The sequence below is a fragment of the Thamnophis elegans genome, chromosome 4, assembly GCF_009769535.1.
Source record: "Thamnophis elegans isolate rThaEle1 chromosome 4, rThaEle1.pri, whole genome shotgun sequence".
NCBI lineage: Eukaryota > Metazoa > Chordata > Lepidosauria > Squamata > Colubridae > Thamnophis > Thamnophis elegans.
This window is the reverse complement of record NC_045544.1, coordinates 12,198,512-12,224,506: the sequence shown is the minus strand read 5'-3', so window position 1 is coordinate 12,224,506 and position 25,995 is coordinate 12,198,512. Positions and strand designations below refer to the sequence as shown.

Here is a 25,995-nt window from a genome sequence, read left to right as displayed (position 1 = left end):
CCATAAATGAGCAAACATTTAAAAAAGCCCACATGAGGAACTCACCTTTGACCCTTCTCTTCCTGGGATTCCTGGGGGACCTCTTGGACCAGGATCTCCCTTAATGGCACAAAGACAATGGCAGTTTTTTTTTAAAAAGTAGCCTTGGAGAATGTATTCACACAGGAAATAATACTAGATATGCCTTCCTGACTTCAAGATCTTGCCTATGATAGGTCTGCAGCATTGCATTTTCTCCTCTGAGAAAAACAATCTGATCAAAATATCAAAAGATTTGGTGAGATTATTCTTCTAAGATAGATATTGACAAGGTGAAGCAGAGCTTAAGGGAGCATTGCTTTATTTTGGATTTTTGTTTATGAAGTGATAAATAGAATAATAGTATTCATTGTTAAACTTAAGAACTATTTGCAAGCAGGGGTCTTCTTTACTCAGGGAGCTGCTGTAAAAGTTGCTAAAACAAAACTTTAGATTTTGATTTTGATAAGATTTTTTTTAGATAAGATTTTTAAAATGCATGTATGTTATACATGCAGAAAAAAAAGCATTAGTCATTTTACATTTGTGTTGTGGCCCAGCAGGAGTCGTTGGAGCTGCCACCAGACTCCGACAGCGAGGGGCCCAATGAGATGGCTCTGGAAGACGTGGAGGACCATGGACAGGGTTCCAACTCTGAGCAGGGTGCAGAGAGGCTGGTTGGCCACCAGGAGGTGCCTGAGCCTTGGATCAGTGGGGAGGAAACAAGGGAGAGTGAGCCGGACGCCAGTAGTGAATTGTTCCTGGATGCACGGCACCGAAGAGTTACTAGGCATCAGGAACAATTACGCAATTACAGGAGGTAATTGAGCTCAGATGGTGGTCATTAGGCTTCTCTCCAGACTATAAAAAGACTACTTCTGCACACGCCCTTCTTGCAGAAGTCAACGCAGGAACGAATGTTGGAGAACATTGTTAGGAGCTTGGCAGGCTGGATGGCTGTCAAGCCTTATCTGTGCTGGACTGCTGACCAAGCTTGTTTGTGCCGGTTTGCTGCCAAGGACCTGTCTGTCTCTTAATTAAATGCCGTAACTTATCTTTGGCTCGGAGTGCACTTTGGTGTGGAACGAGGGGGGTCAGAACACATTTGTGTAAAAGAAATATAACCCTTCAGTTTGGTGTAGCGGTTAAGGCATCAGGCTACAAACTCAGAGAATGTGAGGCACAAAGACAGCTAGGTGACCTTGGGACAGTCACTTTCTTTCAGGGTCACTGAGAATTGGCCATGATTGAATGGGAGATGGGGGGACAGATGGACAAAGTCATCCTCCAAACAGCAGAGGCACTAAAACCCAAAGGCACATGAAACTCTTTATCCTAAATAATAAACTCTGGGTTGACTTACCATTCATGGTTAATAAAAATTGTGGATGGTGAATTATGAATAATGAGGGCCATTGATGTATTGAATTGAATTGAATGGGTTTATTTATAGGCCGCCCTTTTCCCTGAGGGGACTCAGGGCGGCTAACAACTCATAGGAAGGGGGATACAGACAATAACATATAACATTACATATAATTAAAAAGTAAACAACATTCATCCAACATTCGGGTGGGGGCAGATCAATCTCTACCCCCAGGCCTGGCAGGATAGCCAGTTCTTGAGGGCTGCGCGGAAGGTCTGAAGGGTGGTGAGGGTACGGATCCCCACGGGGAGCTCGTTCCAGAGGGTCGGAGCTACCACTGAAAAGGCTCTCCTCCGCGTAGTGGCCAGCTGGAACTGGCTGGCAGATGGCACTCGAAGGAGGCCTAATCTATGAGATCTAATCGGTCTCGAGGAGGTAATCGGCAGGAGGCGGTCTCCCAAGTACCCAGATCCACTACCATGGAGGGCTTTATAGGTGGTAAGAAGCACCTTGAAGCGCACACGGAGATCAACAGGTAGCCAGTGCAGCTCGCGGAGGATAGGTGTTATGTGGGTGAACCGAGGTGCACCCACAATCACTCGCGCGGCCGCATTCTGGACTAGCTGAAGTCGCCGGATGCTCTTCAAGGGCAGCCCCATGTAGAGCACATTGCAGTATTCCAGCCTGGAGGTCACGAGGGCGCAAGTGACTGTTGTGAGAGCCTCCCGATTCAGGTAGGGTCGCAACTGGCGCACCAGGCGAACCTGGGCGAATGCCCCCCTGGTCACAGCCGACAGGTGGTGATCAAAGGTCAGCTGTGGATCCAGGAGGACTCCCAAGTTGCGAACCCTGTCTGAGGGGTGTAAAATTTGACCCCCCAGCCTGAGTGATGGAATGCTAGCCAAATTGTTGGGAGGGAAACACAACAGCCACTCGGTCTTTTCTGGGTTGAGTACAAGCTTGTTAGCCCGCATCCAGTCTCTAACGGCCTCAAGACCCTGGTTCATCACGTCCACCGCTTCATTGAGTTGGCACGGGGCGGACAGATACAGCTGTGTATCGTCCGCATATTGATGGTATCTTATCCCGTGCCTCCGAATGATCTCGCCCAGCGGTTTCATGTAGATGTTAAATAGTACGGGGGACAGGACCGACCCCTGCGGCACCCCATATGTTAGGGGCCTCATGGTCGATCTCTGTCCCCCGACCAACACCGACTGCGACCTGTCCGAGAGGTAGGAGGAGAACCACTGCAAAACAGTGCCTCCCACCCCCACCTCCTGCAGTTGTCGCAGAAGGATACCATGGTCGATGGTATCGAAAGCCGCTGAGAGGTCAAGAAGAACCAAGATGGAGGGATGACCTCCATCCCTGGCTCTCCAGAGATCATCGGTCAATGCGACCAAAGCGGTTTCTGTGCTGTAACCAGGTCTGAAGCCAGACTGGAAGGGGTCCAGGTAATCGGCTTCCTCCAAGGACCGCTGAAGCTGGTAGGCCACCACCTTCTCAACAACCTTCCCAATAAAGGGGAGGTTGGAGACTGGATGATAGTTGTTAAGTACAGCTGGATCCAGAGATGGTTTCTTCAGGAGGGGTCTCACCACCGCCGTTTTAAGTGCGGCGGGGAAGTGCCCCTCCCGAAGCGAGGCGGTAATAACCGCTTGGATCCAGCTCCGTGTCACCTCCCTGCTGTTAGCTACCAGCCAGGAGGGACACGGGTCCAGTACACAGGTGGAGGCACTCACAGCCCTCATGGCCTTGTCCACGTCCCCGGGGGTAACGTCCTGAAACTCAACCCAGCGCTGGTCTACCAAGTCGTCCACTCGTGCCTCGGCTGGGTCTGCAAGAGTGGAGTCCAGATCCGACCGAAACCGAGCAACTTTGTCCGCCAAGAACTGGGCATAGTCTTCAGCCCTACCCTGCAAGGGGTCCCCCGTATCCCTCTTGTTTAAGAGGGAACGGGTTATCCTAAACAGGGCGGCTGGACGGGACTCAGCGGACGCAACCAAGGAGGCAATGTATGCTCTTTTTGTTGCCCTAAGTGCCCTGATGTATTCCTTGGTGCAGATTGTTAAAAGTGCTCGGTTCGATGTAGATCTTCCATTGCCTCTAATCATCATGCCATCTATATGGCTAGGAGGCCATTGCATCCCAAAGACTTATAAGACTAAAAGGATCCAAATCACCAAGCCTATGAAAATGTGTTTTTTAAAAATGGGATAGAGTGCCCTCAGTTATTTTTGTTAGCTATAATTACTGATTGTACAGTTATAGAGACTAACTTGATTTTGCATTTAATAACTGCAGCAAGACTGCTGGTGGCGCAATACTGGAAGAAGGAAGAGCTGCCTACTATCCAAGAATGGACATTAAGAGTAACAAACGTAGCAGAGATGGCTAAAATATCAGCATATCTCAAGGACCATTCAAATGAGAGATATAAACTGGAGTGGAGAAGATGGATTGACTATACTCAAAATAAATAAATAAATAAAATAAATATGGGACTAAGAAATTCCAGATAGCTTATGATTAAGGCAACAAGGAATGACATAATCTGTTTAGAGTTAGCCTAGCAAAGAGGAGTTAAAGCTCAAATGATAGAGGATATTAATTTTTTTACTTTTAAGTTTACTTTAGAATATTTTTGTTAAAGATTTATACCCTGTATTGGTTCTGGGAAGTCGGAGGAGGGAAGGTTGGGAGGGGTGGGGTTTGGGTAAACATTTGTAAAAGTTTTTTTAAAAAAATTTCAATTTAAAAAAATGGGATAAAGTGGCTACAAAAAGCCAATTACCTTTAATAAAGAACTTATATCACCAAGGAGAGGAAGAGCCACCTGTAATTAAACACACTGTTAGATTGTTGCTTACGTGATCCCAAAACACATCATTTTTTTTCTTACTGGATTTGTTTATTCCACCTACCCAGATAAATTGTGTACAATACTTGTATTAAAATAGAGCACTGTTTTAAAAGTTTATAGGTTTATCAGTTTATCCCTATTTTTGACACTGGGAGAGATGATTAATAATTGCAGAAAGCAACCTGATCTTAACCTGGCGTTAACCTGGTCTTGTGAGATTTTACTGTTATTTAAATTGATTATTTTCTTTTAATGCTGCTTTTCAGAAGTCTATAGTTGATTTTTATGGGCCAGACTGAATAACTTAGGGGAAGTATCTAGGAAAGTAGCTCAGTTGCTAGATAATGCTCTTAATAATTAGCTAGAATCATGACATTAGAGATAGAGGAGTTTCCCCAAGGAGGCTGGCTTTCAATCATCCACTACATTTTTATAAAACCGAAAAATTGTGCCCAAGGGAAAAAAAGAAAAAGAGAAATGAATGCTAATTGCTAAACTCTAGCCTTTGCAATTTGACCTGGATGATTGAGAATCTCCATAGACTGAAGCTTTATGAATGATGGGATATAGTAGGGTTGCCTATATTTATTTGTTTTGAAATTTGTTTGAGGGATTGTTGGCCATTCTTGTTTTTCCTTATATTCTCCTTTTTAATTTTTATATCTAAAGGTTTGGCTTTTTCAGTCTAATAAGTGAGCACCCAGAAGCTTCAACTGGTCCAGAATGTGGCTGCGCGGGTTATCATGGGGGCACCTAGGTGCTGCCATGTTACACCCCTTTTAGGCGGCCTGCACTGGTTGCCGGTTGTCTTCCGGGTGCGATTCAAGGTACTAATTATGATCTTTAAAGCGCTCCGTGGCTTAGGCCCAGGGTACCTGTGAGACCACCTACTGCCACCAGTAGCCTCCCATCGTCCAGTGCGATCCCACAGAGTTGGCCTCCTCAGGGTGCCGTCGGCCAGACAGTGTCGGCTAGCGACCTCCAGGGGGAGAGCCTTCTCTGTGGGAGCGCCTTCCCTCTGGAATGAGTTGCCCCCGGAGCTTCATATAATCCCCGATCTCCGGTCCTTCCGATGCGCCCTAAAAAGTTGGCTTTTCCAGCAAGCCAGCCTGGCCTGAACAAAATAAAATAAATTATTGATCACTGTTAATTTTAATTCAATTTTTTTTTAAAAAAATTGTCATTGTCAATTTTAATTGGGTTTGGGATATTCTATTTAATTTTTAAAAAACTTTTGTATTATGTGTTTCTTTTAATGTTGTACACCGCCCTGAGTCCTTGGGAGAAGGGCGGCATATAAATCTAATAAACCTCAACCTAAACCTTAACCTTACTAAAACTATTCCCATGGCGGGACACACAGCTTCCCTTTATGCTTCCAACTTGTGAAGGCCAGCATTGCTACTTTTCTTTCTGTTTTATCAGGACTGAGCCTGTGGGATAAGTCCTTGGTGAAAGGGAAGATCTCTACAATTGGACTATCTTAGCAGAAGGTTCAATTCTACTGGTGGCACTTTATGATAATTATTTTTTTAATAGAGAAAACCTTGGAAGAGATACCTGCAAGGGAGACTTTACATTAGATAACATTCCCCCAAAAAACTAGGAAGAGGGTTGCAGAGAGGTGAAGAAGAAATTTAGTCTGAAATCCTTCACATTTTCCAATTTCTCTTTCTAACCCAAACCTGAATTATTCCAAACCCCTCTCAGTTTTTGGGGAGGATTTGAGACAAGGAATTTGACATTCTGCATAGCACTAATTCTTGTAGTTGTTCATATAATATATCCAAGAGACCTTTAAAAGATGAGTTATGGGGGTTACCTCACTTTATATCTTTTCTAGCAAAGTGGAGGCCATTTAAGGAATTGATTCAAAGATAATTTCAACTCTTCAAATGCAAGTAATTGACTTTAAAATATATATATACAGCTAGTACTCAACTTACAACCACAATTGAGCCCAGCTTTCTGCTGCTAAGTGAGACAGTTGCTAAGTTAATTTTGCCCCATTTTATGTTCTTTTTTGCCAGTTGTTAAGTGAATCTCTGCAGTTATTAAATGAGTAATGCAGTTGTTTAAGTGAATCTGGCTTCCTCATTGACTTTGCTTATCAGAAAGTTACAAAAAGTGATTGCATGACTCTGGAATATTGCAACTACAATGGTCATAAAATGAGTCAGTTGCCAAGCATCTGAACTTTGATCACATGACCACGGGGTTGCTACAATGGTTTTAAATGGTTGTAAATGTGAAAAATGGTCATAGGTCACTTTTTTTCAAGTGCCGTTTTAACTTTGAATAGTCATTAAACGAACTGTTGCAACTCAAGGGCTACCTGTATTCAAATTTTAGTGATTTTATATACATTTGCCTTCAGTGTAAGAGAGTCGAGTTAGTTTATATATACATACTGGGTCACCTGGAGGGCCTGGGATTCCCGGCTTTCCATCTCGACCTGGAATACCCTAAATGTACATAAAAACAGGGCAGGGTTTGTTGTTGTTGTATTGCTTTTGCTCAAGAAGATATTACTACCATATATTTTGCTCAAGGAGATATTACTACCATATATTTATTATTTAATATTTAATAGCAATAGCAGTTAGACTTATATACCGCTTCATAGGGCTTTCAGCCCTCTCTAAGCGGTTTACAGAGTCAGCATATTGCCCCCAACAACAATCCGGGTCCTCATTTTACCCACCTCGGAAGGATGGAAGGCTGAGTCAACCCTGAGCCGGTGAGATTTGAACAGCCGAACTGTAGAACTACAGTCAGTTGAAATAGCCTGCAGTGCTGCATTTAACCACTGTGCCACCTCGGCTCTTCCGTATTAGTACTTACATCAATGCCAGGAGTTCCAGGGGTTCCAGGTAATCCAGGAAGGCCTCTAGGTCCCTGTGGAGGGAACATTTGGAGCATCAGGTATCAAGGAAGACTTTCACAATAAGCCCAATGAAAGTCTTGACCCAGCTTTCTTATGAAATAACTTACTTGGAATCCTGGTATCCCAGGAGGCCCTTTAAGACCCTGAAAAATAAAGCAATGAGTGAATACAATCATCATCATCATCATTGTAAAAAAAAAAAACACGGGGTTATTATTGGTGTTGAATACTTGCCCAAGTAAAAAAACCCACCTGGATTTCAAAGAGAAAGAGCTGGATCTCATGTTTGATTATTCATCAGCACAAATGTATCACTTGAGGCTAAGATTCTTCTTAGCCAGATCTTTGATTTCAGCAGAATACGATATTGGAAATCATGATAGGAAGCTGCTTTCACCAGACAGATCATTGTTGAGCCTAGTTTAGTAGTCCCATCCATCCAGATTACTAGTTTCCCTCGGGGATCTTAGTAGGGAGTTTTTCTTGCTTTACTTAGAGATTTTGTAAATCTTTGCAATGAGGTATTCTACTCTGATGACATGGCTCCTTGTAAGTGGAGGGGAGGAATATATATATTTTTTAACATCCATCCATATCCATCCATCTATGCACTCCTTTCATATGTCATCCCTATTAACATTTTACTGTTGAATAAAGCTTCTTAAGATATTGGTCACAGCTCACTCTGGGGTTGAATTGAATTGAATTTTATTATTTGTATGCCACCCTTCTCCGGGAGGGACTCAGGGCAGCGAACAACTCAAAAGGGGAAAAGGGGAACATAAAACAGAATACAAATAATTAAAATAAGCAAGAATCACACAACCACACAAGTCAAGAGGGGAGGGGAACTCATCAACCCCAGGCCTGCCGGCAAAGCCAGGTTTTGACGGCTTTTCAAAAGGCCTGGAGAGAGGTGAGGGTCCGAATCCCTGCGGGGAGTTCGTTCCAGGGGGCCGGAGCTGCCACAGAGAAGGCCCTCCCCTGGGTAGTAGCCAGGTGGCATTGGCTGGTAGACGGAACCCAGAGGAGGCCGACCCTGTGTGATCTAATGGGTCTTTGGGAGGTAATTGGCAGCAGGCGGTCTCTCAAGTACCCAGATCCAATACCATGAAGGGCTTTATAAGTTACGACTAGCACTTTGAAGCGTATCCAGAGACTGATCGGTAGCCAGTGCAGCTCGCGGAGGATAGGTGTAACGTGGGTGTACCCAGGTGCACCCACAATCGTTATTAGCAACTTAGAGGATGAATGATTAAATTCCACAGGCCAAGCAGGATAGCTATCAAAATACCTATAGCTCAGGCCATCTGTTAAAACCCATTGCCAGCAGTTTTTTTAAAAAATTATTATTTACTCAGCTATTACTTATTTACGAGGGAAGGTTACAGAAATTCGTCTTTTCTTTTAGGGGGTTCTGGAATTTAACAACTCTTGCTGAAGAGAGCAGTTTACTATCTGATTTAAGACTTAAGGTAAAGGCAAATGTAAAATATACAAAACATGACATTCATAACTTTATAAAATATACAGAGAATTTCCCACCCAGAACTACTCCTTTTCAAATGACATGCTTGGGAGAATAATATGACCCAAAGGCGTATTTATCCCTAAGTAGATATTTGCAGAAGTGTGCTTCTGGCTTAGTTGCACTCTGGGAAAGAGACAGGAACAATTGCCTTGCTAGGCAGCAATATATAATTCCTTTATCTCCATTCCCTTGACAGTCATAAAATCCTAACAGCAACAACTTTATTTAGCCATTCTATTCAGACATGCTAGCAAGTATAGTAGTGGGATCAGACAAGACTCATTTTATCATTTCTTTACAAAGGAAAAGAAAAAAAGCACACACAAAAATCATATATTACAGGTAGAGTCATCCATATTGCATCTATCAAGCAAACACAGAACAACCACCATGTTAATAATAGGTTGAAAGGAGCAGAAAACAAATTTTATACTTACAGGTAGTCCTGGGGTTCCATTCCCTGCTGACCCTATCTCTCCTGGAGGACCTTGAACTCCAGGGAGCCCCCTTTCTCCCTGACAAAACAACAAGCCTTTGTTTTTTTTTTTTAAGTCTTCACATCAAAGCATAACTCCAAACAATTAAAATACAGGATCCCTACCTTAGGCCCTCGTGGACCTATTGTCCCAGGAATGCCAGCTGGTCCCTAAAATAGAGGAAAAAAAGATGAAGAGAGAAGGCTTTGTATATTAGGGCAGAATGAGGCCACACAAGCAATTCTGGATGGCCCAAGAAGGGCGAATGAAAATATTTTGCTTCATGAATTGTATTGGGTGCCAGATTGCTTTTGGGTCCAATTTAAGGAGTTGGTTGCGACCTATAAATCCCTGTGACCTGACAAATGTGCGTATGACAAAAGCGCACTGACGAAACTGCGGCGAAACAACCACGACATCATAAACGCGCCCACAACAACGCACTGACAAAACCGCGCTCATAAAAGCGTGATTTAAGTTAAAGTAAGGGTTAGGTTCAGGGTTCTGTTTAGGGTTAGGTTTAGGTTTAGGGTTAGGATTCGTGACCCGTCAAAACCGCGGTCCACAAAAGCGCACTCGACGAAAGCGTGCATTTGACATCATCACAGCGCGAAAAAAATTAAAAATTGAAATAAAAATAAAATTAAAGCAAGCCGATTCACATAAAGGTAAGGGTTAGGGTTAGGGTTAGGGTTAGGGTTAGGTTAAGGGTTAGGTTTAGGTTTAGAGCGTTAGGGTTACGTTTAGCGTTAGGTTAAGGGTTAGCGTTAGGTTTAGCGTTAGGTTAAGGGTTACGTTTAGGGTTAGATTTAGGGTTAGGTTAAGGGTTAGGTTTAGGGTTAGGTTTAGGGTTAGGTTTGGGGGGTTAGGGTAAGGTTTTCGCTTTATTTTTACATTTATCGATCACAGCGCGATGTTTTCGTCGCGCTGTGATGATGTCACGTATGTGCTTTCGTCGAGCGCGATTTTGTCATCCGCGGTTTTGTGGTGGAACCTTAGGATTAAGGTTAGGGTTATTCGGTTGTTATTACTTGTTCGTTGAAGGTGCACTTTTGTCGGCGCGCTGTTGTCGGCGTGCTTCTGCGTTCATTCATCAGCGCGATTTTGAACTTGTGGTTTTCTCGCTGCGGTTTCATTGGCGCGCTTTTGTCAAGCGCGCATTTGTCAGTGAACCATAAATCCCTGGCCCTACTTATAGGAATAAGCTTTTTTTTCCGATACATCAACCCATCCATCTGGCAAGACAAGGTATGTTGCTGATGTTGTCAATTAAATAACTTCAACTGGTAGGGTGTAGGAAGAGAGCTTTCTCTGCCCTTGCCCCTGCCATATGGAATATTCTCTCCCCGGAAGTGAGACAGGTCCCCATCTCTTATGGCCTTCCAGAAAGAAGTTAAAAAAATGGCTCTGCATTGGGGAACTTATAGGAACACATAGTGGGGCTGGCTGGTGCCCTGAGAGCCTCCTTCACTTTTTGAACCAGTTTGTAACAGATTTTAATTATCCTTGCCTCCTTTTAAATTCTGAATTTTCTAATTTAAGTTTTATATGCTGTTTTTATATTTTAACATTTATTGTACTCTGCTCACAGACCCTCCCTGGGGAAGATGGGCAGTTCAAAAATGTGAAACAAATGAACAAACAATAAAAATATTTTTGTATAATTAGGAAATAATAAGAATTCTTATATTGACAGAGGGGGAAAATCCAATTTAAGACACAGGTGTTCTATTGTTAAAAACCAAATAAGATATTTTATAATGATAATTATTTACTTCTGTTTTAGTTTCACAATGATAGATGCGCTAATTATTTATGAGAAGTAACAAAAGGAACCATGGTGGGGGAAGGCTAGAAATGTGTAGAACCGAATAACTTGCAAAATTAAGTTATCTGCAGCTGTTTGCCTCAGAGAGATGTTTTCAAAAGGTCATTACTTATGGCTCTGAGTTACACAAGCATATCTTTGAAAATACTCAGTGCTATGTAAAAGAACAATGGGTATTGTGTTTATGGAAATTCTCAATCATCCAGGTCATGGTTATCCCAAAGGGGTTTTGGGACATCAAAAGGTAATGCATGAAATGTTGTATGGAAGAAAGGATGATTTGCAAGAATAGAAACGTATGGAGAGATATAATAAATAGTGTTGGTGAAAACTAGTTTTAGCTAGGTTTCTTTTTTCTTATGTCATGCTTTTGAATTCTTTGACATATTATTTCTTTTTCCTTTCTCTACTCCGTGACCCGTCAAAACTGCGGTCCACTAAAGCGCGCCCGATTAAAGCGCGTACCTGACGTCATCAGCAGGTTGACAAATACGACCGCGGAGAAAAAAGGGCGCTTTAAAAAGCGCTTTTAAAGCAAGCCGATTCACATAAAGGTTAGGGTTAGGGTTAGGGTTAGGTTAAGGGTTAGGGTTAGGTTTAGGGTTACGTTAAGCGTTAGGGTTAGGTTTAGGGTTAGGGTTAGGTTTAGCGTTAGGTTTAGCGTTAGGTTAAGGGTTAGGTATAGGGTTAGGTTTAGGGTTAGGTTAAGGGTTAGGCTTAGGGTTAGGTTTAGGGTTAGGTTTGGGGGGGGTTAGGTTTAGATTTACGCGTTAATTTTAAGTTTACCGCTCACAGTGTGCTGTTTTCGTCGCGCTGTGATGACGTCACGTACACGCTTTCGTCGAGCGCGCTTTAGTCTACCCCGGTTTTGTGGTGGAACCTCTCTACTCTACCTAACATTGTTTGCCCTGAATGAAATAGTATATGCAATGCTGGTAATTCCACTTGAGGTCAGAATTTTTCTTCTGTTGATCTCATAGTCTTTTCTGCAATAGAATACTTAATGGTACTTACTGGTTTTCCTGGAAGACTTAAACCTGGAAGCCCTGGGTCACCTTTAGAACCTGGAGGCCCCTGCGGGCCTATAATTCCACCAGCATCTCCCTAAATAATATAGATGGAAACAATGTTAATTTGATAGGGTTAAGAGCCAAGAGCCAAGGTGGCGCAGTGGTTAAATGCAGCACTGCAGGCTACTGCTAAGATCAGCAGGTCAGCGGTTCAAATCTCACCGGCTCAGGGTTGACTCAGCCTTCCATCCTTCCGAGGTGGGTAAAATGAGGACCCAGATTGTCGTTGGGGGCAATATGCTGACTCTCTGTAAACCGCTTAGAGAGGGCTGAAAGCCCTATGAAGCGGTATATAAGTCTACTGCTATTGCTATTGCTATTGATAGAAAGTTACAAGAGCCAGATTAATGAATCGTATTTAAATTAACTGAATTATTTTATCTCCATATTCTTCCTGTGTTGTCAAACCACTTGTCAACATAGGTAGCCACTTTCTTAGCTATATTCTCAAGTAGCCGTAGTCAATTAATTTTTATATCATCCTTGTTGTTGGATCTAAACTAGTGGGATTGCTTGTTTTAGCAAGATTTTTTTTAAAAAAAATCCATTCTAACTAGAAACTCTCAAAAAACAAAAGGAACAAATCTCTGTTGGAGACTCCAAATATTGCAACCGTTTTCTGTCTGCTTTTTGGCAAAAGGGGAGGGGAGATGGCTATGCCTCGCTTTGCTGGAAAGTCCATTCCCAAAATGAATAAAGCTAAGACAACACGTGATGGCTGATACTAGACAAAAAGTAGGTCTAATTTCATTTGGAAGAAAATCAACATCCAATAAATGTACTAATTTTATATTAATTTCACTGTAACCTTTAAAATTGCAGTATGGTGGAAATTTTTGGAGTGCTCCTTTTAAACATATGGAGAACCAAATGAAGTCAGATATTACTTTTGCTCTCTTCAGTTGATAGGTACTAAACTGTTGTGGCCCAGCAGGAGCCGTTGGAGCTGCAAACAGACTCCGACAACGAGGGGCCTTATGAGTCGGCTGTGGAAGAGGTGGAGGACCCTGGATAGGGTTCTGACTCCGAGCAGGGCGCAGAGAGGCTGGTTGGCCACAAGGAGACACCTGAGGCATGGAGCAGTGGTGAGAGCCAAAGGGAATGTGCTCATGACATCAGGCTTTGGAGTAGTGACGAGGAGACAAGGGAGGTGGTTCTGGATGCCAGGCAACACCGGGCAGATTGATGGAGAAAATAGCTACGCAGTTACAAAAGATAATTGGACTCAGCTGGTTGTAATTAGGCTCCTCTCAAGATTGTATTTAAGGAGGGACTTGGGGAGGAGTCTGATTTGCAGGATTCAACTTCATTCATAATGCTGGAGAAGCTGTTATCTGTCTATGTCGAAGTCTGAGTTGCTGCCAAGGTTTCTGCTTGGGCTTTCAGCCACCGAAGTTTACGTTTCCTGTTAATTAAAGTGCTGTGAAATTCCAGTTAAGCTTGTCTCGGCATTTGTTACTGGACAGAGGAGGGGGTTAGAACACTAAACTAATCCAAAATTTACCGTTCAATTTGAAACATTGCCTCAGTTTAAAAATATTCATTGCAGTCATTTTTTTTTACAACAAATAAGATAGCAAAATATAGAATATTGAACCTATCTGAGGTGGACAAGATAAAACCCATACAGTAACTGGAACAGATACATTGAAAATACATACAATTATTTGATATTGATTTTAAAAATTACCTTTTCTCCTTTAATCCCTGGTTTTCCAGGTACTCCATGTTCTCCTAGTAAGCCCTAGTTAATTAAAAAGAAAAGTATATTGTCTTGGACTTTATATTAAAAGTGGAGTAATCCTGGAAAAATACTTTTAATATATAGTGAACTTCACTAAAAAATTTCTTTCTTGGAATGACAGGTAAAATTCAAAGAATATGAATTTTATTTAAAATATTTATGCTCTATAAAACAATGGAATAAGAAGAATTATGTTTATTTGTGGCTTAGGAAAATGGAAGATTAGCAAGACTGGTTTCCATACATTTATATATTATGCAGCAAGGCAAATATAATTGTCTAGAGTACAATATTTAAAGAGAAAAAGAATTTACTAAAAGATGGAAATCTGAGACAAGTAAAACATTACCTAATATTTAAAGTGTTTTCAGTAATTTTATCTTCTTTTTTCTTTCTTTTTTGTATTTTTAAATAACAAATAGTTGAAATTTTAACATTAAGCTGAAAGATTTAAATTCTTACTTATATTGTTAAAATAATATAATATACTTAAATGTACTTTCTAATCAAAATATACTGAGTGCTAACTTTACAATTTTAATAATTCCTTTGCCAACTTATTATTGTACTATAGAAAATTAATATTTTATTGTTTTCTTTTTGTTTGTTTACTCTTTCTTTTAAAATAATTAGTACATTTAAGACAGATATAGCATAAACATAAGCACTAAATTATCTTTCCTTTTTTGCAGATGGTGCTAGATATTTCTGAGGCAAATGAATTGTTTAAGAAATTGTAATCTGAACTTGGTTTTATTAAAATGGTCATAAAATCAGATTTTGTTTATCTGACATAAATTTGTTTTTTAATTTGCTTTCAAAGCATGAGACAAAATTTTTAACCTTATGTATTTAAAGGTTTTAATGAAGGAAGCAGACATAATTGCATGACAAAAAGTTTTCCAAGACAACTTTGCTTCATCCACATTGACTTCATTACCTATTCTTATTTTCTTTTTATCTCTGTCCTTAAATAAAGGAACATAAAACATGAAATAAATTAGAATATATCTAAATAAATGGTCCATTTTTTAGAGTTCTATTCAGGTTTATATTAATATAGAGCTAGATAAAGTCATGAGAACAGATCTAAAGCAGAGGTGGGTTCCTACCAGTTCGCACCTGTTCGGTAGAACCGGTTTGTCAAATCTACCGAACCGGTTAGAAGAAGTTCCACCAGTGGACCCGGAAAGCAGGCCACACCTACAGAAGAGGTTTCAAAATTTTTTGAAACCCACCACTGGTCCTTGGATATGATTATTCTACAGTATCATGCTCATATTTATAAAACTCAGTGCCTCTGTGAAAGGTAAGGATGACTACTGCGTTTGTGGTGCAATCAGAACATTGCGTGTGTTGAAGTTGTTTTAACGCAAACCAAAGATGCCTTTTAAAAAACAAGTTTACATCATATTCTTATGCATGCCAGTGCTGTGTGTGAGGTAATTTAAGGTGGTTCTGACAAGTGTCGTTGGAATCTTCATATCTGGTCACATGGGCGGCAAGCCACTCCCATCTGGTCACATGGGTGGCAAGCCACTCCCACAAAGGAGGCCACACCCACAGGGTAGGTTCGAACAATTTTTGAAACCTACCACTGATCTAAAGGCCAGATGAACCTAAGACTGAATTTGGCATGTCCATGCTGAATCCAATATCAAAAGAAAGATGCAGGTACATGAATTCAAGGATAGTTATACATTTCAAATAAATAACACAGAAAGATCAAAAGCTTCAGTGTGGGAAATGAAAAATCTAGAAAAAAAACACTGAAAAAACATCTTAGCAATGTGACTGCACAGAAAGAACTGAATATTTCAAAGTTATGTATTTAAGAAGCACTTTTTCATTTAACAGATAATATGTAAAGGGAAAAAAATCTTGATAAGCGATATCAGAAATACAGAAGTAGGACATTTCCGAATCTGTCTACTGTTCCTGACAGAAGTAAGAATTGACCACATGGCTTGTGTTATTGGAGTAGTGAATAGGTAGTATATGAAAGGAAGTTGACCTGAAAATCAGGGAAGTGTTTGCATATGTACTTGGAGTTATATAAAATCAGTTTTAATTAATCACTAATGGATTAAACCATCTAATATTGGTTTCCCCATCTGCCAGGCAATGAACTGTGGTCTTAGCAGCATTCAAGCTTCTAGATGCATTATTCTGGAAAAAAATGTTTTTTGAACGAGAGTGCTAATAAAAATATGCCTACATATTTTTCTACATTCATACTGTAATTTCTAAGATAATGATTAAGGCTGACCTTCTTAGTAACAGTACAAAGATGCAAAAATAGAATGGCATAGTAATAACTACCCAGAGACATAAACCTACTGAGGCCTTCTACAGTAGCAATTTTACAGGGTCACCTAGCCATTCTTATGGTGATATAAAGACTGTCTGCCTTGGTGATTTATTTCCACACTTGATGGGATGAGTGAAGCCATAAATAGTTATCATGGAACACCCCAGTATGCCTGGTTCTAAATCTTTGCACATTGATTACTTCTCTCATATGCCTTGCAAAAAGAGATCACCAACAGTTTAATATTATTATTTCAGTGACTTAATATTTTACTTTAATAATTCTTACAAAGAGCAGTATGATACTTGCCATTTCTCCTGGAGAGCCTCTGGGGCCAGGTGGTCCTGGAAACCCCTAGAACATTATGATAAGTATGAAATTTTTAGAAAAGGGAAAGAAACAATAGAATATAAATATCTGTCGCTAAGCTAAAATTCTCGCTTAAGTGAATTTTGCCCCTTTTATCACTTTCCTTGCCACATTTGTTAAGTGAATTACTCTAGTTGTTAAATTAATAACCCAGTTGTTAAGTGAATCTAGCTTCCCCGTTGATTTTGCTTGTGAGAAGGTCTCAAAATGTGACTACATGAGCCTGGGACACTGCAATCATCATAAATATGAGTCAAATTCAAAGGTTACCAAACCTCTGAATTTTGATCACATGACTATGGGGATGCTAAAACGGTCGTAACTGTGAAAAATGGTTATAGGTCACTTTTTTCAGGACTGTTGTTGTGACTCAGCAGCAGTCTTCTGTAAGTCTTTTCGTGATGCAAGATTAATTATGCAGCTGGGGCTCGTTAGGGGTATATTCTGGGAGATAAAAGGATGGATGGTGCCACGCCCTAGTTGCAGGAGTCAACGTTCCTTGGTTCATTCAACATTGATTGATCATCAGTCGTGGTCTATGTAAGATACACTTGGAAAAGTGCTTGTTTTTTCTGTAAGCCTGATTCGTAGAGACTTTGGAAGAAGTGCTTTGCTTTCGTTTTGTTCAACTTGTGTTGCCGTAAGAAAGATTTGTTTTTCATTCTGTTATCTTCAAGCAGAGACTGTAATTAGGTTTATTTTGGCTCGCAGCCAGTCTGAGCCGAGAACTGATAAAGAGAGTTCCTTCTAAGTTGTTTGCCTGTCGTCTGTTTAACGAGCGGAGAAGGGGGGACAGAACAGTTGTAACCCCAAAGGGTTAAATAAAATAAATGATCTTTTGCAAATCGAGGACTACCTTGATTAATTTTCAGAACTGTCCTCACACTTCTCCACTTTATGAGAAAAAAAATGAGAATTAAACAAAAAAAAAAAAAGGCTTTTCACCCGTAGTGTCATTTTTATAAAATGTTCATGGCATGGAGCCACTCCTGCCTCTGAAATCGATGCCTCCCTTCATGTAATCTAGTCATGAATGAAATAAAATGCATGTTCTTTGTTTGGGGAAGACGTAGCATTCTAAACTTTAGTTTAAGGTGGAAATTCTGTGGGCCTCCAGATGTTGCTGAAATACATGGCATTATTGGATGGGGTATGTGTTTACTGTAGTTTAGCACAGCACTTCTCTTGATAAACTTTGAGCACTTCTGACAATTATGATAATTTAAATTATGATAATTTAAAAGATTGTAGGAGAATAAAGCTGTCACTATCTTTAAAAAGTGGAATGAGGAAAGCTTGGAAAATATAGGTATCTTTATTGAACAACAATCTCAAAGATATTTCCAACTGTACAATTGCATAAACGTATGTGTTCAATTACAATCAGGTTGGATTTTAAAACTGTTGTGGAAGATAATTATGAAATTTTATACATTTTCTATATTTTATTTCAACTATTATCAGATTTAAATTTTAAAATGCTAGTAGGAATACTATAAACATTTATATGTTTTAAATATATTTTGGCATTTTGTACAGGTGTAGTTAGGAAAGATACAGAGACAGAAACATACATAGGTTTAATTCATTCATAGGACAACAGAAATGGCTATCAATAGTGTTCCCATTACTGGAGAAATTTGTACACTTTTATAATTTACATACCGGAGCTCCTGGATTTCCAATAGACCCTGGAAGACCAGGCTCCCCTACTTCACCCTAAAACAACATTTTAAGAAAGGTAAGTTATATATCTTTAGAGATGAAACTGTAGAGAGGTTAAGTTTATATACTAATGACACACTACAGTATGTTTCTAATGTCTATAGATCAATTTTACTCTAAAAATGGAAGTGAAATCACTTTCAAGCCAAGTAGTTTAACTCCAGAACTTGTTGGTATAATTTCTTTGCAATATGTTCCCTATGGTGATATACTAGTGGATTACTTCTATTTACACAAGCAGGTTACCCACTTATTGTAAAGGTGGCCCTTGTGATCCATGGCTTTGCATAAATGGGGATGACAAATCAAGATCAAGACAACCTTATTATCTATGGTAAGGCTTTTGTGTATTTCCAGTTTTTGGTTTGTAGCTCTGGTTATTAGACAATTTTTGAAGTGTTTTCTTTGCGGATGTGCAAATGCTACGTCTACTTTTGTCTAGAACTTGTTATGTAAAAGTGATATAATCAGTCATTATATTCCCATAGGGCTAAAATTTAACCTTGATGTTTGGGAACTGCTTGAAGCATAGGGAACATGCCCCAGAATAAGGATAATATTGTGTTGTGGCCCAGCAGGAGCCGTTGGAGCTGCCACTAGACTCTGACTGCGAGGGGCCCTATGAGTCGGCTCTGGAGGATGTGGAGGACCCTGGACAGGGTTCCGACTCTGAGCAGGGCGCAGAGAGACTGGTTCGCCACCAGGTGGTGCCTGAGCCTTGGACCAGTGGGGAGGAGACAAGGGAGAGTGATCTAGAAGCCAGCAGTGAGTTGTTCCTGGATGCACGCCATCGAAGAGCTACTAGATGTCAGGAACAATTACGCAATTACAGCACTCAGCTGGTGATCATTAGGCTCCTCTCCAGACTATAAAAAAGACTGCTTGTGCACATGTCCCTCTTGCAGAAGTCAACGCATTGACTAAAGAGAACCGTTGTAACTAACTTGGCAGGCTGGATTGCTGCCAAGGTTTGTCTGAGTTGCTGCCAAGGTCTTTATCTGTTTGTTTGCTTGGCTTTCAGCCACTGAGATTTTGGTCTTGCTATTAAAGTACATTCTAGTTAAGTTTGTCTCGGCTTTCGTTACTGGACGGAGGAGGGGGGTCAGAACAATATTGGATATAATTTATCACTTTCACCGAAAGTAGCCATGATCAATGAGTATCATCAGTTAATAATGAAGAAAAGAATCCTTGAACATTTGCTCAGATCAGTAATTAAGGTACTGTCATCCCTTTACAAACACTTCTGGAGCAAATAAATGCCTTGATCTGTAAATCTGGCAAGATGAAATTAATTTATATTACATGATAATTGAATTACATATAGTAGTGACAACAAATTCAGCCGCCAAGTCTGTCAGATGTTCACAACTGGATGTAGCTTTTCTATAAGGCCTATACATTTAAAATCCAAGGCAACAGAGTTCCGAAGATGAAAACAATATAATTTCAGAAATATTTGCATAATGGGAATCTAAAGCATAGATCCTTGTGCAAATTTCCCATCTGAAAAAAAAAGATATGAAAGAATGCAAGTGCAACCAATAGGAACTGATTTCTCCAAGATATGGATCACTTTCCAGAGATAATTGTCCAAACTAGATTACACTCTATCTTCCTATAACTGCAATTACTTGGATATGTTGATAACACACAAACTTCACATTTTATCTACAAAGAAATTTTAAATGTATTGTTAAGTATTAGAAATACTCACAGGCTCCTGTAAACATAAAAGGAATTTTGAGCTGTACTTACTGAATCCCCCTTTTCTCCTTTTTCAGAAGGTTCTCCCTGTGACACAATACAAGTTAAACTCAATGTTTATCAGGACACTTTTACTCAAATCCAGATTTGCTCTCTGTTTCTAAAGGTTTTGGCAAGAATGAAACCCACTTTCAATTTCCAGAAATGCCATATAAAAAACAAGCCACACAATCATAACTATCAATAGCAATTGGTTACTTACTTTTTCTCCTTTTGCACCTTTCAATCCCTTTTCATCTCGAAGACTCTTTCCCAAAAAAGAAAATAAAGATCAATTCTTTCTAATTTATTAACAAATTAGAGATCAATTCCCCCAAATCTTCCTCTTTATAATGGTCATCCAATATTCCTTTCATGAGCAATTTACACTATATAATTGCAATCTAAACACTGAGGAATCATATTTAGAATAGCAATGTGTGTGTGTGTGTGTGTGTATATATATATATATATATATATATATATGTATGTATGTATGTATGTATGTATGCATGTATATGTATATGTATATGTATATGTATATTGTTGTATTTGTGCTGATAAATAAATAAAGGGAGACTAGTATAGATCTATTTCAAGTTATTTAGCTCTCATCAGCTAGCCATACCCTTACTGGGATTTGAACCTGGCTATATTACATACTAGGCATACATCTTAGCCATTAGGCCACAGGCTCTTATCCGTTATCAGCGAAGCCAGGGTGAAAGGTATCTATTAGATTTTTATGTAGGTCTTTGGTTAACCCAAGACCTACATACTAACACCTGCGAAAACCTCAGAAAACATATAAATATACATATACATATACATATACATATACATATACATATACATATACATATACATATACATATACATATACATATACATATATATATATATATATATATATATATATATACACACACACACACACACACACACACACACACACATATATATATATATATATATATTAGATTTAAAAAAAAACACATACACACACACACACACATACACACACACACACATATACATACATATTTCCAAATGAATGTAGCTGGCGTATTTCAAATTACTTCAAATTGAAAAAGTATTTTAAAAGTCAAGGGTAACATGCCAACAGAGTTCAGTGTTGCTTATCCTCGAAGTAAAATTGTATATATGTAAGTATGTGATACACAATAATTGTGTAGGAAGGGAAGGGTTGTATGAATGATATATTGGTTCAAAATGTGGTGTCCTGGATGGAGTAACCTATTTCAGCAGAATAACTTCTATATTGATTGCTGATTATCTTTCTCTGTTCAACTCAAACTGCAGTGGTGGGATTCAAATAATTTAACAATTGGTTCTCTGCCCTAATGACCATCTGGGTAGGTGGGGCTCGGTGATCATGTGACTGGGTGGGCATGGCTAACTCAAGGTCACTCAGGTCAATGAGCGCTTTGCCTTAGCTGTTACAATGTAATAAGGGTTAACCGGAGAGGCAGTTTATGTAAGCAGGGCAGTAAAGATTAGGCTAGAAACAACACTAGAATGTTTCCTTCCTGCCTTCCTTACAGGATTAGCCCTGTAAAGTGGGGAAAAACAAAAGGAGATTTCTTCCAACAATCGGTTCTCTGAACTACTTAGAAAGTTACCAACCGGTTCTCCTGAATAGGTGCGAACTGGCTGAATCTCACCACTGTCAAACTGGTAATGTTTTTCTATAAGGTAATACAACTATAACTCACTCCCACTTACTCTGGGGCTGTCTTGTTTGACTAGAAGCCACCCATCCTGTGTGATCATTCGATAGAGGTTGTTCAGGATCCTCACCCTCTGGAAAATCAAGGAGATCAGGGACCAGAGGCTAACCATCTCGGTGGTGGCACTGACACTATGGAAGAGCTTAGCTTCTCATTCATTTTTGGCATTTGGAAAAATGAACAATCTTATCCTATTTAATAGATATTTATGAGTTAATGGTGATGATAACGTTGCCTTTTGTTTTGTCTAAACGTTAATACTGTTCAGTGTTGTAGCTGTGACAGCTGTATGAGAGGAGATTGAAAGATGCTGGGGTTTTGTGTTGTTATATATTCGATATACCCCTTGCAGCTGGGTAGCATACAAGTTCATGCAATAAAAAATATGAATAAATGTATGTATATGTGTGTATATGTATGTATATGTGTGTGTAAATATAATGTAACATATAACGTAATGTAACATAACATAATGCAACGCAACGCAACGCAACGCAACGCAACATAACATAACATAACATAACATAACATAACATAACATAACATAACATAATGGCAATTGATTTTAAAATATGACATTCATTTAATCTTTCTTCATGGCATTTTTGCTTTGAGAAGTCTGGTTCTGCATGCATCTGTCTTTTGTGCATATGTGCACACTCTACCCCATGTACACTATCTATCTATCTATCTATCTATCTATCTATCTATCTATCTATCTATCTATCTATCTATCAATCATCTATCTATCTATCTATCCATCCATCCACCCACACACACACTATATATATATATATATATATATATATATATATATATATATATATATATATATATATATATATATATATATATATATATATATATATATATATATTGTATTTGTGCTGATAAATAAATAAAGGGAGACTAGTATAGATCTATTTAAAAGCTATTTAGCTCTCATCAGCTAGCCATACCCTTACTGGGAATCGAACCTGTGCTGTATTGCATCTTAGGCAGATGTGTTAACCACATATATATTATGTGGTTTTCAGGCATATATTTGTTAGATTTTTTTAAAACCTCCAGAATTTATTTCAGTTAAAATTGATACCTTTAATTGCTAGGTAAGCAGTATTAAAAATAATCTATTTTTAAGAATATTAATAACAGTTTTCCTATCTGATCTTCCTGTGAATAATAATCATGCAGGTATAACAGTTTCTAAAATTCAAGGATGTTTTTCTTTTAGGTAAAAACATTATTTATTTTAATGATTTGTTAGTATAAACAAAATTCTGGATATTAACAAAGCAAATTGTTCACGATTAATATTATAACCATTCTTAGCTTAATTTATTTATCTCCGGTCTTGAAAATTTGGGTCGCTGCTGCAACCTGAAACCCTGGTTCCAGAAAGTCTAAGTACTTAAAACTGAAGTTTAGATTGGTAAATCATCTTCCTAAATACTAAACTTAGCGCTTCTTTTCTGGAAAGTTGTTTGCTTGAGAATAAATCATTAAATATTTTGCATTGGACAGCTGAAGGAAGGAGTGTATTTGTACACTACATGAGGGTTAAAAGATGATTAATTTCTTGAAGGCGAAGCAGCTGGCCCCCATGTTTTGCCAGAAGATATTAACTGGGAAACATGATAAGACATAGGAATTTGAAAGGTCTTATAATTGTAAGAAACATGAATCTGGCAGACAGATGCATATCATATCCTGAGGACCTCAACTTGGGTTCATATCACCTGCCACAAAGTTAATCTTAAATAGGAATTAAGAGGCTACTAAAATATGCAAAATATACCAAGAATGATCACAAGAAGTAAGTTATACATAATGAAGAAAAATGCCTGGATATAATTAATTTTCTAGGCACAAAAGATTAAGAAATATAAAGCAGCTCTTTAAAAAACTAAAACATGGCAGTTCAATCTATTGCACAGTTGGTATAAAATACAACAAAAGCTATTGACTTGTATAGGTGCCTAACAATCCAGAAATATAGTGATCTTTGGCAAATTTGTTTCCACGCAGCTGGTCATAAACTGTTTTTCCACAGACTGAGGAAATGAGCTCATTCATACGATATGATAAAATAACTCAATTTTATTTAATACATTGAAAAAAAATATCTAAGGTTAGTATATTGGTGTAATTAGTAAAGCACCATTACTAACAGTGGTGAAAATAGAAAGAGGCAGGAAATTAAAATTTGCCAAAAAGAAACAACGAAAGTACTAGAAAAATAATGAAACAGAGATTGGAAAATTATAGCTATCAAAGTTTATTACAGCTTTGATGGCACTGAATGGATCAGAGGAGCAGAATGGTTAAAATTGCAGTGATTTTAAGCAAAAGATAAAAAAAATGCAAAGGGAATAGATAGCTTATTTTGGAACACCCCCCTGTCCAAATCAAAGGAAGTATTATTCTGCTTGATCACCCATCCTTAGATATTCATGCACAACTTGGTCACAAAGTTAAGGTGGAAGAGTCACCTCAGTTTAATAAAGGTTGAAGTAAGGAGTTACCCAGAACTGTTCTGAGACAATGATGTAAAGTCCAAACTGGCAATCTATTGTTATGGATTTTGAAGAGCTGAGGTGGCGCAGTGATTAGGGTGCAGTACTGCAGACCACTTCAGCAGACTGTTATCTGCAGTTCAGCGGTTCTAATCTCACCGGCTCAAGGTTGACTCAGCCTTCCATCCTTCCGAGGTGGGTGAAATGAGGACCCAAACTGTGGGGGCGATATGCTGACTCTGTAAACCGCTTAGAGAGGGCTGAAAGCCCTATGAAGTGGTATATAAGTCTAACTGCTATTGCTATTGCTATTGTTGCCCAACATTGATAACAAAACTGAATTTGTAATAAGTAAAAATAAAAAGCCTTAGAACTCCCCTTAATTTGAGATAATAATACAGAGATGAGTTTGAGGAAAAAGATAAGAAAGTGAAACTACCAAAGTTTGTAGAGCAGGGGTGTTTAACCCGCGGCCCTTCGGCCAAATGCATCACACGCTGGCCATGCCCACCCCCGTTTTAACAAAGGGGGAAAAAGTCACAATACATCACATGATAGCAATGTGGTACCGCAAGTTTGACACCCCTTTCATACTCTCCTGGTGTAGAGTAGATGATTAAATTTGTCTAAAATGTTCCTGAAAATTTTTAGCACAATGCCCTGGGATGTCAAATTTATGAGTGAGTGAGCGAGCGAGAAAAAGCAAGGAAGTAAGTAAGCAGGCTAGCTGCTGGATTTAGCCTGCAATACTTAACAACATAAACAATTGAGCCTCATACCTTCTAGAATTCTGAGAAAAGGTCAACTTCAATACCTTCTTTGAATACACTCACTTCTTGTTGAATGACCAAGTTTTGTTCAACAAAGCAAAATAGTTGCCAAGTGAACATATGGGGGGGGAGGAGAGGGACAGAGACTGGGAAGATCATTGGTTGGTGCCAATGATCCGAGGTAGCGCAGTGGTTAGGGTGCAGTACTGCAGGCCACTTCAGCTGACTGCTATCTGCAGTTCAGCGGTTCAAATCTCACCGGCTCAAGGTTGACTCAGCCTTCCATCCTTCCGAGGTGGGTGGGTAAAATGAGGACCCAGACTCTGGGGGCAATATGCTGACTCTGTAAACCACTTAGAGAGGGCTGAAAGCCCTATGAAGCGGTATATAAGTCTAACTGCTATTGCTATTGCTATTGCTATCTCATTTAGATAAAGGTTTTTCATGCAGCTATGCCAGCCTTACTCCCACTCCGGCATACATTTTTCTCAGGTCCCAAAGCACACATTGGTTGAAAAATATTTTTTAAACTACTAACACATTTGTGATTGGTCACTAGTTGAAATTGTCATTAAATGAGGAATGGATGTATTCATAGCTTTGGAGAATTGAGTTCAAAGGATAGCTGGGAAGTTGAACGCATTGTATGACTTTTGCTACAGAATGGAAGCTACTATAAAGCTTCCATGGAAGAGCTCTATTAAGGCTCCAGAGAAAGAATACAGATGCAGAACATATCTTTTTTTAATAGAAATATGAAAGGATCATATGATCTTTTTTCAAAGAAAGCAAAAGGGACGGTTAAACATGGTGAAAGACAATCCTTTGCTTCTGGAACATGAGAAACAGACTCAGAGTCAAGCCAAGACGGTGATTGAAGATGTGTCACATAGTTTATTTAGGTAGGCAAATGAATAGGAAACGTTTGAATTCACTGTGGCAGTAACAGATGTTAACCCAAGAGATGACAAGAGAGCTTGTTTTTAAGAAAATCAAAAGGCTGCCAACTCTTTCAATGAAT

General features: G+C 39.2%; 1 protein-coding gene across 1 annotated transcript in view; it reads right to left on the bottom strand.

Moving 5' to 3' along the window:
- Positions 1–25,995, bottom strand: part of COL19A1 (collagen type XIX alpha 1 chain) — a 178,822-nt gene that overhangs the window by 33,411 nt on the left and 119,416 nt on the right. Inside the window, exons 16-24 of the mRNA XM_032215170.1 lie at positions 20,161–20,205; positions 19,950–19,985; positions 18,132–18,185; positions 13,733–13,786; positions 11,987–12,076; positions 9,270–9,314; positions 7,245–7,280; positions 7,095–7,148; positions 46–99 (exon numbers count right to left, since the gene is read on the bottom strand). Of these exons, the coding sequence (XP_032071061.1) occupies positions 46–99; positions 7,095–7,148; positions 7,245–7,280; positions 9,270–9,314; positions 11,987–12,076; positions 13,733–13,786; positions 18,132–18,185; positions 19,950–19,985; positions 20,161–20,205 (468 nt within the window). The remainder of the gene's footprint in view (positions 1–45; positions 100–7,094; positions 7,149–7,244; positions 7,281–9,269; positions 9,315–11,986; positions 12,077–13,732; positions 13,787–18,131; positions 18,186–19,949; positions 19,986–20,160; positions 20,206–25,995) is intronic.